General features: G+C 34.7%; 3 protein-coding genes across 3 annotated transcripts in view; all 3 read right to left on the minus strand.

Moving 5' to 3' along the window:
- Positions 1-15,937, minus strand: part of LOC124455578 (serine/threonine-protein kinase/endoribonuclease ire-1-like) — a 261,076-nt gene that overhangs the window by 141,782 nt on the left and 103,357 nt on the right. The window lies entirely within an intron of this gene.
- Positions 4,644-15,937, minus strand: part of LOC124455586 (AP-3 complex subunit mu-1-like) — a 32,514-nt gene continuing 21,220 nt past the window's right edge. The window contains exon 22 of the transcript XR_006951913.1: positions 4,644-5,081. The gene's annotated coding sequence lies outside the window, so the exon portion shown is untranslated. The remainder of the gene's footprint in view (positions 5,082-15,937) is intronic.
- LOC124455601 (AP-3 complex subunit mu-2-like) lies at positions 12,503-13,555 on the minus strand. Its single transcript, XM_047006260.1, has 4 exons — positions 13,368-13,555; positions 12,877-12,955; positions 12,632-12,737; positions 12,503-12,567 (listed from the first exon to the last, which is right to left on the minus strand). Exons 1-4 carry the CDS (start codon positions 13,400-13,402, stop codon positions 12,563-12,565), a joined length of 225 nt encoding a protein of 74 aa, XP_046862216.1. The 5' UTR covers positions 13,403-13,555; the 3' UTR covers positions 12,503-12,562.

Below are 15,937 nucleotides of genomic sequence, written 5' to 3' on the forward strand. Positions count from 1 at the left end.
TGTGATGCATTGTGATGCATTGTGATACATTGTGATGTAGTGTGATGCGTTGTGATGCATTGTGATACATTTTGATACATTGTGATGCATTGTGATGTAGCGTGATGCATTGTGATGTAGAGTGATGGATTGTGATGCATTGTGATGTAGTGTGATGCATTGTGATACATTGTGATGTAGTGTGATGCATTGTGATGCATTGTGATGTAGTGTGATGCATTGTGATGCATTGTGATGTAGTGTGATGCATTGTGATGCATTGTGATGTAGTGTGATGCATTGTGATGCATTGTGATGTAGTGTGATACATTGTGATGTAGTGTGATGCATTGTGATGCATTGTGATGTAGTGTGATACATTGTGATGTAGTGTGATGCATTGTGATGCATTGTGATGTAGTGTGATGGATTGTGATACATTGTGATGTAGTGTGATGCATTGTGATACATTGTGATGTAGTGTGATGTAGTGTGATACATTGTGATGCATTGTGATGCATTGTGATACATTGTGATGCATTGTGATACATTGTGATGCATTGTGATACATTGTGATGCATTGTGATACATTGTGATACATTGTGATGTAGTGTGATGCATTGTGATGTAGAGTGATACATTGTGATGTAGTGTGATGCATTGTGATGCATTGTGATACATTGTGATGTTGTGTGATGGATTGTGATGCATTGTGATACATTGTGATGGATTGTGATGTAGTGTGATGCATTGTGATGCATTGTGATGGATTGTGATACATTGTGATGCAGTGTGATACATTGTGATGCATTGTGATACATTGTGATGTAGTGTGATGCATTGTTATGCATTGTGATGTAGTGTGATGCATTGTGATGTAGTGTGATGCATTGTGATGTAGTGTGATGCATTGTGATCAGTGTCTGGGATTTATTAATATGTACTGTGATGCATTGTGATAACGAACGATGACGAACGCTGTAGTGTGACGTTACGTAATGCATCACAAACTTTTATACTGTTTAGCCAAAAAATATATCGTGCATGGTATAAAAAATGGCGCTGACCAAGGCCGAAAAACTTCAAGCTGTAGCTATTATTACATCTCTAATGGTGCACGAAGTGAAAAAAAAACGAAAGTCACGACGATGGTGGGTAAAACCGTGGAAAACTGCGCAGCGCCGATACGCACAAGGGTTAGCACAAAATTTAATTCAAGAGATCCGAGTGACTGACCATGATGAATTTAGAAATTTGTTTCGGTAAGTTAAAAGATGTGATAGTCTTTTTATTCATGCACTCTTCAAAATTAAGCTAGTCAATGGATTGCACAATCAATTCAAATTTTACGTTCTTTTTTTAATAATGAAATTTTCTTATTTTCTTTACTTTTATTTACAAATTATAATCTTTACTACTTTTAAGGATGGATTCCATTTTGTTTGATGAGCTATGTGAAAAGCTAACACCATTCATAGCAAAGAAAAACACCACTATGAGAGATGCTATATCTGCTCATGATCGCTTGTGTGTAAAATTAAAGTTCTTAGCATCAGGATGCTCATACAAAGATTTGATTTACAGTTTCAGAATATCAGTTTCATCTATTTCAAAAATTGTACCTGAGGTCTGTGAAGCTTTGTGTAATGTGCTGAAGGAAGAATATTTAAAGCCACCCACAACAAAGCAACAATGGTTACACATTGCTGATGAATTTATATGCAAATGCCACTTTACCCATGCAGTTGGCAACATTGATGGTAAACATATCAAGTTGTGTGCACCTCCAAACTCAGCCTCTGAGTACTTTAACTTTAAAAAACATTTTAGCATAGTCCTCTTGGCTATTGCAGATGCAAATGCTAAATTCATCTCATTTGATCTTGGAGCCCCTGGCAAACCAGTCAGATGGAGGAATTTTTAAAGACAGTCACCTTAAAAACACATGCAAGACATGCTATTTCCCACAAGCTGAAGAACTAAGAGATACATTATTGCCTATACCTTACTTTCTGCTTGGAGATGAGGCATTTGCTTTGAATGAAAATGTAATGAAACCATATCCACACCAGACTGCAATACGTGATGAGAATGTTTTTAACTATAGACTTTCAAGAGCACGAAGAATTATCGAAAATGCATTTGTATTGATGTGTAGTCGATTCAGATGTCTTTTGAGAACATTGGAGTTGGATGTTCCAAATGCAATGCAGGTGGTGAGGGCCTGTATGGCGCTGCATAACCTTTTGATAAGTCAGAAGGACCAGGGTCAGGGAAGGAAATGTTGTGAATGGTTCTTGGAGAACACAATTAGGCAATGAAAATGAACTATGTGACATCCAGCCAGATGCCAGTGCCCGCCACTTTTTGGAACAATCACCGCATTCTGGAAAACAGCTTCCTTGGAATTTGGGCAAAGATAATTCTCACTCAATCCGCGAATAACGCCAAGTTTTGCGTCCGCTGTTCGAACTTCGACCTTTGGAAAATGAAAAAATTTTTCAAGAATCTAATAGCTTGCCCCCTCCAAATCTAAATTGAGAGTCATCTGATTATTTACAGCAAGCTCCTGAAAATATTCCTCCCTACCAATGACGATGTAGATAATATCGACTTCTTTATTAGACACCACTCTCGTTTGATCCGGAACACGGACGATCGGTTGTCCGTTGTAAAAGTATTCCATGCTTTCTTCGTTAACTGTGGCATTTAGAGATTCTTGGATTTCCATAAATTGGACTCCGCCACAAAAGTTTTGTTGACGGTCATCCAAATTATTGACAACACCCGCATGAGCACAGGACAAGGCATAGTACATATCATTCTTAAGACAGAACATTTTCAATGTTCCAAAACTACCCTCGGTTCTTTCCGCTATAATTTTAGAGAGCATTCGAAACTTTGCTTCTTTCAATGGTTTATATCGTAATTCGATGTATTTCGATGCTTTCCATTTTAACTTTTCATCGATCTCATTTTTGATAGCAGCCTCCGAATTTTCTTTCTCAAAATCAACTGTGACATACAAATGAGGAAACGGCATCTTCTTGTTTGGGCGAGCAATTCCATACTTCCCACTAAGCCACGAGCAACTTAAACAAGAAACGACAACCACATATTGTCTAAAAACTATTTTTCATAATGTTCCGACATGCACAGGTCAACATACATAATCGATATCCCATGAAAGAAAAATTACCTTTGGAGAGCCTCGTGAACGTCAGCTTTAATATTCTTACTTTTGTCTAAAAGTTTATGGAAGTTGTCGTCATGATTTGCTTCTAAATATGATAAAAATATAATTGATAACTTTGGTGCACCAACATTAACTACGATGAAACTTCCATACGATAATGTGAACCAGTTATATTTCTCAAACAATTTATTAACCAACGCGTAAATATTAAAGTGGTAAGTGTCTTAATTATAATATCAATAAGTATGAATAAAACTTATCTCCTCTGTCTGAGTACAACCGTGCGTCTTAATGGGAAGTATTGTGGTTTTGTGACCTACATCCCATACGCAATACAGTATGTTACAGCAATAAATAGTTAACCACAATAACAATAAATGCGGTTGCGGTTTCAAAATATGTTTCTCTTAGAGCAAAAAAACAGGATGTCAGATATATAAGGTTTTCATTTATGGTAAGTTCCTTACTAACTGAAAGTTTCATATATTCATAATTATTGGATTATTACATCATCAATAAGGAGTTAGTACGTCGTAAATGTTTTTAAAATAACTGTTACTACACGACAGCCATATAGGACTGCATAAGGACTGGGGAAACATGATTGATCTTGTTTATATAAATGACCAAACTTTTACAATGCCACTCAATTTAGACTTTTATATTGTTAAATTTTAGGGAATTAAAAAGACAATGTAAAAGTTAGTTCTAATAAAAATAACTATGACTGATGTCATGGGAAGTTTTTCAAGGGAAATGTTGTCGTGGAAGGTTTTTTCGTCATCTGTAAAATATTGACCATCGTTAAGATTCAGTTCATTCAAAGCTATGTCCAATTTCAAGCAGATGAGGTAAGCTTCATTATCATCAGGAGTCCCCAGGATGAACTGATGGAATCACACGTCAAACAATAACTGCATTTCGAAAATAAATTTGTTTGAGTTCTAGCACCAAAAAGCTGCATTCGAAATTTTATCTTTGGAGACTGCATAGAGAGATAATAAGTAACAAATCAAATGATAGTATGCTATATCAATATATCAAGTCAAAAAATAAGCCAAAACTCTTGAGCAAAATACCGAAATATATCTTACTACATGTTCATAACTCAAACACAGATGTAATGTGAGAAAGTTTGTTGCAACAGACCTTTGATAAACAATTCACGTAAGAGCTTAGCCCAAATATCTAAGTCATACAGTTATTGGTCCACAGACTTCCATCACCATAACGTGTATAGTCAACTGACAAGTAACAAGCCAGAAACTTAAGTGTTATGGTGTTATGCAGTACTCCACCTTGTGAGAGTTGCATACATGGTTATGATCTTTAGGTGAAAACACTGGTACCTGTGGTAGCTTTAAAGCTTGTTTTTGTTTTTTTTTGGAGCAAGAGCTACATACTCATAATTAATGCATAACTACATATTTCAGGAATTTTTGCTTTTTAATTGATTAAATTAAATAAGTGCAAACCAAACAAATATTTATTTATAAATACATGACGGCAAAGTACTGAAATTAGTCATGTTGAATGGCAAATACTTAGTAAATGTTTTTATAGTAAGAGTAACTACATGACAATGTAAATGAATAGAAACGTGCAGTATGTAATATCCATCTGTTTTGACTCACTCATCAAATCTAGCTGTTTAAAATCTACAGTGGAAAGTAAATAAATGAAGTTTTCGCTTTACAGCATTCGAAACTTTGCTTCTTTCAATGGTTTATATCGTAATTCGATGTATTTCGATGCTTTCCATTTTAACTTTTCATCGATCTCATTTTTGATAGCAGCCTCCGAATTTTCTTTCTCAAAATCAATTGTGCTTGTGACATACAAATGAAGAAACGCCATCTTCTTGTTTGGGCGAGCTATTCCATACTTCCCACTAAGCCACGAACAACTTAAAGAAGAAACGATAACTATATATTGTCTAAAAACTATTTTTCGTAATGTTCCGACATGCACAGGTCAACATACATAATCGATATCCCAAGAAAGAAAAATTACCTTTGGAGAGCCTCGTGAACGTCAGCTTTAATATTCTTACTTTTGTCTACAAGTTTATGGAAGTTGACGTCATGATTTGCTTCTAAATATCATAAAAATATAATTGATAACTTTGGTGCACCAACATTAACTACGATGAAACTTCCATACGATAAGACATAAATAAGTCTAAAAATTGACTAATCATATACATGGGATCATAAAGTACTTTGCTCTGGATTCTGTGTCAAATACCTGTTTTGCAATATCATCTATTTAAAAAGATCACATCAGAAAATACACTAATAAAAAGATTTTTTTGAGTGTTATCTCAGCGCGCTGCGTAGAGTGAATAAATATATGGAAAATTTACAAGTATTATTGTCGGAATAGAAAAAACTAGAATCCCGATGCAAAAAAGCTTAACATGAGATGTTTTCAAACTTTGTTTAGAACGCAGGAACACAAAACAGACAAGAAAATTTTCTCATACATTTTAACAGTAAGAATCATTAGTTCGTTATAAGTTATAACATACTTTCAACATATTGAAGACGATGTATTTTTTAGTTACTTTAACTGCACGTAGCTAGAGTGCTGAGTTCCTAATTGTTAGAACGAATAAATACTTTCAAATATTATGCTATTTCAATAATTTCACTGTTGTTAGCAGAGCAAGGAAGGTGTGTTATGTACTGCAGCAATTCTGATTAACTTTTTTCAATATGAACATAATAGCCCAACATAAGACTTTTAAAAAAGCCATCACAATAATAAAATAGAGAAGGATTTATTAATAACGTTTCGTCTTTAACTTAAGACATCTTCAGATTATTTGAGTTAATTTATATACACGAGGTTTTAAATACAAGCATATCAAGGTTTGAAACCAAAGATGCCAGTCTTGAAAGTGCGGTCGTAGCTTGTGATGACACTACTCGTATCCGAGCGTGCTTTGTGTTTATTTCTTCTTGTAACAATTTGTGTTGACATTGTCGATAGGCGCTAGAGGATTCCTATGGTTTAAGGTTGCTAATCGCAGATTGCGATCCTCTAGCGCCTATCGACAATTAAAGAAATAAACACAAACACGCTCGGATACGAGTACTGGCATCTGGTTCGACCGCACTTTCTTTTCAAACCTTGATATGTATTGTTAAAACACTCGTGTGTATAAATTAACTCAAATAATCTGAAGATGTCTTAAAGTTAAAGACGAAACGTTATAATCTTATTATTATGATGGCATTATTCACTTTGCCTGGCAAATCTCGGAATAACTTTGTAAACTTTTATCAATTTTACTACTTGTTATTTAGTTTATAAAAGTTTTATTATCAAATGGTACATTAGGTTAACCAGAAACTCCAACTCTTGCTGCAATAAAAAAAAACGTTTACAAATAATTGCTGCAAGCAAAGCAGAGAGCTTCTATATTCTTATGTGTGTACGATATCAAGATTTTTATGGTATGTACAACCAGCAAAATGTTATGAACGACGTCATGTTAAATTTTGCACCATTCATCAAGGTGATGAAATGTACAGATGATATGTACAGGCACTTCGTTTTCTATTAGATATTTTTAGTTAAGACAAAAGAAATTTTGAACAGTATTGTAACAAATCAAACGAAACAGACTAACCAACGGTAAGACAAATGAAAAATCTCTTCAGACTATAAAATTCATTGATCAAATTCAAACATATCTAACAGTTTTTTTTAACAATGGTATTTAGACAAAGAAAAAATACATGCTAAGTACTTTAAACATAGCAGCTGGTTAGTATCTGTATTTTATAGGAAATGAATAGTGACATACGATCTTTTACAGTTACTTGCTTAAAAACCACTGTAAATACGATATATAGCAACAATTAAAACACAACTGATCAAAGTTACACAATTGTGGCATAGCAACTTGCTAAAAAATATGACGCTTTCTTCACGTTTCAAAAACTTTACAGTTTTTTGGTATTTCATGTGCTTTGTCACTACAGTGTAGACACTCACGTATGTTCTGTTTTGTCACTACAGTGTAGACACTTACGTATGTTCTGTTTTGTCACTACAGTGTAGACACTTACGTATGTTCTGTTTTGTCACTACAGTGTAGACACTCACGTATGTTCTGTTTTGTCACTACAGTGTAGACACTCACGTATGTTCTGTTTTGTCACTACAGTGTAGACACTTACGTATGTTCTGTTTTGTCACTACAGTGTAGACACTCACGTATGTTCTGTTTTGTCACTACAGTGTAGACACTCACGTATGTTCTGTTTTGTCACTACAGTGTAGACACTTACGTATGTTCTGTTTTGTCACTACAGTGTAGACAGTCACGTATGTTATGTTTTGTCACTACAGTGTAGACAGTCACGTATGTTCTGTTTTGTCATATTAAACTAACAAACTAATATAAATGATATCAAATCGCGAGTATTTTATGTTTCCACAGGTTCACTACAATTTCATTGTGTCATTGATATATTTTGAATTTTCCAAAAAATGTTCAAAACTACAATTAATGTTGCGATTTAAATGTAGATCGTCCAGTTTGGTATAGTCCTGAGAAGGACTGTTTTTGTTGTTGTTGACTGACGTTTCGACAACCTTAGCGGTAGTCATCTTCAGAGTCAAAAGTCAACAACAGTCCTTCTCAGGACTAACCAGCCTGGACGATCTGCACTTAAAAACATGTAACGATACTCCCGGGTTCAAACCATTTACTTTGTTGCGATTTAACTGGGAAACTTACTTTTAATGCGACTTTTCTCTAAAACTCTCTTCCTCTCAAACGAGATAAAATCTCTTTTGGCAGGATCTATGAGCCAATGTTTGCAGGTAAATCCATAATGACCGTCAAGAGTAACAATCAATTTCCCTGAAATTAAAAATTCAATAAAACATTGTAAAAATCATATGATATTCAAAACTGCCGTGCAGCTGCCTCATATGATCGTTTAGCATTTTTTGTGGATAAAGCAGCATGTTGATAATACTGAATGATCAGTTTCCGCAGACAGAAATTCATTTTAGGAAGAACATAATTAGAAATGTTGACAACAGATAAAATTTTGATCGAAAAATCTCTTACAAACTTAGAAACAATACCCAACTGCAACTTGGGAACGTTATGTATCATAAACAAGAATCAAAACTTTACATACGTTTAGGAAATCCATACGCTCTAAGTACCCAAGTAACACCAGAAAAACAGAAAGAATTGAAGCCACGTTGAATAGTGGAATGCCAAATTCTTGTTCAGAGGAACAACTCCATATGCTTCAAGCATCCATGTAACACTAGAAAAATAACAAGAAACCAAGCAATATTGAACAATCAACCATACTATAATTTTTTTGGCAAAATATATAAAATTTTCAGCTTGTAGAAACAAACCATCTAAAGCTTGATTCCCATTGGGTACTAAAAACTACTAATAACTTTAACAAGTCAGATTTTTATTCCCTTCTACATTTAGAACGGTTCCCTTTTTAACATTGTACACTGCACTCAGTGACTGCACAGTTGCTCCAAGTGAAATTTTTCTCTGACTTAACGTGCTGCAATATAACATAACTTTTTTGCGTGTACAGTATTGTTGCATTGACGCATTTTTATCGTTCAACATCGTTGAAGATTGCATTCAAAACTTTGCTTTTTTTTTCCATGGTAAAGTTCAATTGCCACTGCAATCCCAGTAGACGATACATTTTTTTTGTCAAACATGCATACATGTTGAAAAAAACACAACTTGAATTATCTTTTCGAAAGCTAATCAAAATTTGTTCTGTCGAAGGATTAGAAAGGAGATTCGCGAATTGTTAACCATGCGTAAATGTTGTGTTGTGCTTTTATTCAACAAAATTTTATGTTCTTATCTTATACCGTCAAGCTGTTGTGTCTTGACTCCTTTAATAGCTTGTAGTTCTAAATTAAATCAGAAACCATATAATATTAGTTGGACTCAAGTCATCTGTTCAAGATTAAAATGAACACCAATTTGTACAACAAACTACGCAAAGTCTACCCCTACATACACAACAAACCATGCAAAGTGTACCCCTACATACACATCAAACCATGCAAAGTGTACCCCTACATACACATCAAACCATGCAAAGTGTACCCCTACATACACAACAAACCATGCAAAGTGTACCCCTACATACACAACAAACCATGCAAAGTGTACCCATACAAACACCATGCAAAGTGTACACAACAAACCATGCAAACTGTCCCTACCTCTCCATGTACATCCAGTCTACCGACTATCAATCCCAAAGCCGCAAATGAATATATTTTGAAATTTAACAAAAGAAAAAATGCTACTGATGAAAGAAGGCGAAAGGGAGACAGGTTTCTACAAATTTGTGATGGTAGTGTTGCAGACGGTTGCATGTTTATGATTAAGGAGTACTGATAAATAAATCATGTTTGAGGGAAGTTATGTTAACTTTGTATCATAGAGAACGTTTGGTTTGGGAATTATTTTAGTATATCATCCAATTATAACTGGTTTTATATACGTTACTCAGTAAAAAACCACTTACGAATTCAGTTGGTGTTTCTTACGATGGTGGAACATCGCTTTTTAAAGATATCTGAAATATAAACATTGGAAATTAGACAAAAGGAAAGACATTAAAAGATTATGGAGATATGCATAACTTTTTTTCATAAAAAAACAAAGATTATGATAAGAAGCAGTAAACTACAGAAAACGAACATACAGCAAGAATTTGACGACAAGTAACATAAGACGAAATGAAACGAGAGCAGTTTCATAAAAAGATCAGAGCGATTCTCACATCACCACGTTGTTTAACTATGGTAGGAAATCAGATCTTTAAAGGTGAATACCAAAGTGGAAGGGGGATAGTAACAATTATCAGAAAAGAGAATACAATTTAAAATTATAACTACAGTGATAGCGACCTGTGAAGATCGACCTTACTTTGTGACCAAGGAATGGTTACTGGGAAGATCGACCTTACTTTGTGACCAAGGAATGGTTACTGGGAAGATCGACCTTACTTTGTGACCAAGGAATGGTTACTGGGAAGATCGACCTTACTTTGTGACCAAGGAATGGTTACTGGGAAGATCGACCTTACTTTGTGACCAAGGAATGGTTACTGGGAAGATCGACCTTACTTTGTGACCAAGGAATGGTTACTGGGAAGATCGACCTTACTTTGTGACCAAGGAATGGTTACTGGGAAGATCGACCTTACTTTGTGACCAAGGAAAGGTTACTGGGAAGATCGACCTTACTTTACTTCGTGAGCAAAAAATGTTGTGAAGGGAGATCTTGCTTTGCATGCAAAAAAACTGAAAATATTTTCTTGAAAAACATTGCAAGACGTCTGTAAATCAACTGAGACGGCAAAAATTAAAAGAAAAACAAGTTTTACTTACATTTCCTTTAATGTTAGGTGACGATGTCTGAGATTGTATTTTACCGATCTAAAATTGTTTAACGTAACGTTAGATTCACATAACCACGTGATCGTGACAATTTCCTCATGAACCTACCTCCCATGAAAGCTCTTTTTTGATTGGATCAAATGAATAGGTACCAACTGAAAACATGGAATACAAGTCATAAATGTTGATGGGAAACGTCAATGAAGAGCAATGAAACATCAGACTGTAATGTTTAATATTTTATGAGTGTTTTTACCGTTTGTAGTCAAGTTAAGGTTGAGAACTTGTTTAGGAAATGGAACAGTCACGACAACATTCTCGATCTAAATAAAATATGGAAACAATGAGTGAAAAGACTTTGAAAAAGTTAATGTATACAATATTTGACTTGGTAGAGTACGTTAGGACGATGTAGTTAGTTTTATACAAAATGCTTTGAGATAATACGTAAGAAAAATAATGGACTAGTTTAGGTTATATCTTTAAGTTTATAAATGCAAGAAGATGCAACAGCAGCTTAATAAATTGACATGATTATAAATAAAGTAAATGGCTTGGAATGGTATTATATATACATACATTTTTACCCATAACTGGTTTTGAACTTATCGACAATTCAAATCTTCCACTTCCACCCTGAAACAACCAAGTAAAAGACGATCATCGAATCAATGTTTTGAACAGTCGTACGAATTAAAACACAGCAAAATCAAATACTTTAATTTATTTCAATCAATAAAAAATATTTTAAAATAATTTCAACAGTTGATAAACCTCTTGAAACAAGACACGAGGCTTTGCAAACAATGGTAGCATATTTACTCTAAACAAAAAAACAAAAAATACCATCGAAATAGACAATTTTATCATGAAAATATAACAGCTAAAACAACCACCCGGTTGCCACGTTATATGATATTAAACGAAAACGACCATCCGGGGGGACGAATGACAAAATTCGTTCAGACTAAAATACACAGATATTTGAAATAGTCGCGCTCAAACGCGGTTTTAGTGCAAGATTTGAAGAAAAGTGTTCAATGTAAAAAGACAATTGTTATTAGTCATATTAAGAATAATTTGTGTTGACTTCGACCAGAGACAATCCATATTCAACATTCACACTTACGTACCTCCCATCTTCTGAAGCGAAGACAAGGATGAAAACTGACATCTTCAAGGATACGAGGATTTGTAAAACACATGTTGAGATCTATAATAAATAGAAATCTTTAATCTACAGATAAATTCAATTTTAATCTAGAGATATCACAAAGTATCATAAATATACCAGGCATGCCAGTTAATTTACAGTTGCAGTCAATCTGAAAGAACAAAGTTGAAAAAAGGTGAAAACTTTAAAATGTTGTGCTAGAGAGTACATATAACAAAGTATAAAAAAAGGAAGGCACTTACAGTTCCTTGTATTTCTGAAAATATGGTGGAGCCCTACACAAAACAGAAAATTTTAGGAATTTAAACATGCCATAAGTTTTCAGTTTGTACATGTCCTTAGTTTTAATTTAACATCAAACAAAAACAACAAACATATTTTTGTCATACATCTTCCACAAAGGGAAGAAGAAATCCACAATATTATAATGTTGTTACCTGTTTATCAATGATGGCATCAATGCTTTCGGCTACATCAAAATAAATCTAAAACATAAATCGAATTAATTAGAAATACTTAGGACTAATTTGTGATAATTAGAATTAATTGGAACTAATTATGAATTAGAACTAACAACTAATTAGCAATATTTATTACAACTAATTAACAAAAGAAAAAGTTCACACATCACATTACAACTAAAACAAACCATAAAAAAGGATTTTCTTTCAAATTTCTTAATGGAACAATGTGAATATAGCTATGTACCTCATTATTTGCATATTTTACATCAGTTCTCCTCCATGGAACATTGGACAATTGACCAGTTGGGAGATGACTGCTCATACTAGGAAAATATGAAATATTAAACTTAAATTACAACATTAAGTAACCTTAATATAAACACAAACCTTCACTTTCAACAACAGAAACAAAGAAAAGATCATGGCGAAATATACTGATGAGATAACTGAATCCTGTTGCAATTACAGGAGGAATGTCTTCTGGAGAAGTAGCCTGAACATAAAAGATGATATTTAATTTGTTTAAGAGCATTTTTGTCAGACAAATATAACATGAAAACCGTTCATGAAAGTACCTTAAAACTTCTCAACCAAACAAGCACAAACAACAATTTACACATAAATTCATTTACCTTTCCTTGAGCTTCGAAGAAATAATCACAAACAGAGCGTCCCAAAACACTTCTCCGATGTTTTGCCAGAAATATATCCCTAAATGTACATGAAAAACATCATATGACCTAGTGACTCACAGTAACCCATTTGGTGTAAAGTTGTGATAACTAAACAATTGAGGAAGCTGAAATCATCAAAATGGCATGATCTGACTTCAACACTATTGAAATTACAGATAACAGGTAATATCTCACGATTTTTATGACATTCTTTATTTTTTCTGGGTATTAATCCTGTCACATGATACTTCTCATAATCTACCTTCATTGGCTTCTGACATTATTCAAGCTTTCCTTTAATATCTTACTGAAACTAATCTCATTTTATCTCATTCAAATAATTGTAAAGTACTTCTCACAAAATCACAAGCTGATACGTACAAAACCAAGAGAAGAGCTTTGAGAGCAAACAAATATAAAACCAATACATATTGTCACTACCGACTCACCCAGAATGGTTGATGATAAGCAAACTGTGAATCATTGTAAAATCCACAGATAATAAAACCTATAAAAATGTATTTATACTTTACTTAACTAGCTTAATGGTTATAAAACTATTTTCATGTAAGTTCATTTCGTAAATATTTATTTATATTATTGCCAACATTTAACCAACATTTAAAAGCGATGTTTCCATTTAAAAAAATTAAGATTCATGTAATCATCTTACTTGTCCCCAGACCACTGAAGAATCAACGGCCTTTACCAGCTGGCTTACCTAACTTAACTTTATTTATGGTCGTGAAGATTTTCGTCTCAATCAGGGTTGTTAGTTTGGCCTTTTTGAGGCCAAATAACTCGATTTTGGCCTTTTTTTTCTTTCTTTGGCCTCGAAATCTTTTTTTGGCTATTTGGCTACTTTTTGGCCTCTTTTTACTCAAACAATTTTTTTAAAATTTTTATTGAGCTTTATTTGTAAAAATCTCTTAAATGTACAAAATGCGATGGAAATACAACAAAAATGATCATAAGGATCAAATTGAGCATTGAATTGTTTTCATCCAATCGCAGCTAAGTATAATTCAGCCAATTGTCATGCAATTTAACCAGCTAATCACAAGCAAGCACACAGCTTTGTCTTCGTAGACGTCCGACATCTAGCTATAAATAGCACGTTCGACCACTACTAATACTAGTTAAGACTGATAAAAACGTTATTCGTTGCAATATTATGGCATCAAAATGAAAAGGAGCGTATGATAGCGGAAGAAAATATAACAAGTCTTGGGAAAGTAAATTTAGCTGGCTCACAAAGCTTCAGACGGAAGTGAAGATGCTTTTGTAAATTGTGCCGTGCCACAATCAGACCCAAACAAGCAAACTTAACCAAACACGAAAAAACTGATAAACACATCAAACACATTAAAGTATCTACTACTACAAGGCCCATCCAAGTCGTACGTGTCCCAAAAGTTGCAGAAGAAGTAAAGGTCGCCGAGATCGAGCTAGCTGTTACAATGGCTTGCCATTCGGCAATCTTGACCATGGATCATCTCGGAGGATAATAGCCCGAAATGCTCATGGAAGCAAACTTGAGAACATTAAAATGCATAGAAACAAATGCTCAAAACTATTGACCAAAGTTATAAGTCCAGCGTTGAAGGAACAACTGATTGCTGATGTCCAGGGTAAGAAGTTTTCGTTAATTGTGGATGAATCTACTGATATTTCCACATCGAAGCAGGTCTGCATTATCGTAAGGTATTTCAGCGAAGTTGAAAATAAGATCGTTACAGCGTTTGTTGACCTGGTTCCTGTTGTCCACACTTCAGCAGATGATCTTTTTAATGCAATCAAAGATTGCCTTGCCACAATTAAACTTGATTTAGTGAATTGTGTTGGCTATGCTAGTGACGGTGCTTCAGTGATGGTTGGGGAACACAATTCGCTGTGGACAAGAATAGCTGCTGTCGCTCCTCATTGCATCAAGATGACGTGTATTTGCCATTCGTTGTCCCTTTGTGTTCAGCATGCATTTGAGAAACTTCCGTCGAGTGTAGGATTTCTTCTGGCAGAAATTCCGAAATGGTTTTCAAAGACGCTATTAGAAGAGAAGCATACAAGACGCTCTACGAAGTGATGAATCCAGATGATGTGCAAGATGCACCGTTTGAGAAGTACTCAACTACGAGGTGGCTTGTGAGAGGAAAAGTTATATTTCGCATTCTCACAAATTGGTTTGAGCTGCAAGCTTACTTCCGAACAGCACAACCAGAGACGACGCAGGCAGCAAGATTCAAGGCTCGTATTCTTCTGGACATGCTCAATGATCCAGTCCTATATCTTTATTTCCATTTCGTTTCTCCTCTGGTCACAGAATTCGACAGGGTGAATGCCTTCTTCCAGGCAACTGATGGTGATCCAGAAGAAATGTTCACGGAACTAAATGTACACCATAAAAGTTTATATGGTAGAGTTTTCGACCACCAAGGAAAATATCTAGCCATTTATGAAGTTGACTTTGGTGGAAAGTTCTTGTCAGAAGCAAAGAAATACATTTCTTCCCAACAAGACAAACGACGTGCTGAAGCTGAAGTTTCTGAAGTGAAAAATAGGTGTCTAGAATTTCTTGTGGAAGCTGTAAATCAAGTAGAGAAACGTTTACCAGCTGTCCGGAATATCTTTAAAGGTTTAAGCGCCCTGCATCCAAGCAAAGTTCTTGATGTAACAACGAGAGCCGATTTTGAGCAACTGCCGCTTCCTAATCTACGAAAGGATCAAGATTATGCAATTGAGGAGCAGTACAGGAAGATCGTCCACCGAAATTGGAAAGAGGAACAAATTTTAACGGCATCATACCTGATACAGCAGTTGCATTTTGGTCAAAGATAGTTCAGTTCCAAACTTCTCTTGGGGTCAAACCATTCAAGGAATTGGCAACTTACGCCTTAAGCTGCCTGACAAATCCTGTAAGCAATGCAGTGGTTGAAAGAACCTTTTCCTTGGTGACATCAGTGAAGACCAAACAACGCAATAGGATGAGCTTAGAACTGCTAAATGCCATTATTCGTATTCG

This window comes from Xenia sp. Carnegie-2017, unplaced genomic scaffold (assembly GCF_021976095.1).
Source record: "Xenia sp. Carnegie-2017 unplaced genomic scaffold, XeniaSp_v1 HiC_scaffold_4, whole genome shotgun sequence".
Taxonomy (NCBI): domain Eukaryota; kingdom Metazoa; phylum Cnidaria; class Anthozoa; order Malacalcyonacea; family Xeniidae; genus Xenia; species Xenia sp. Carnegie-2017.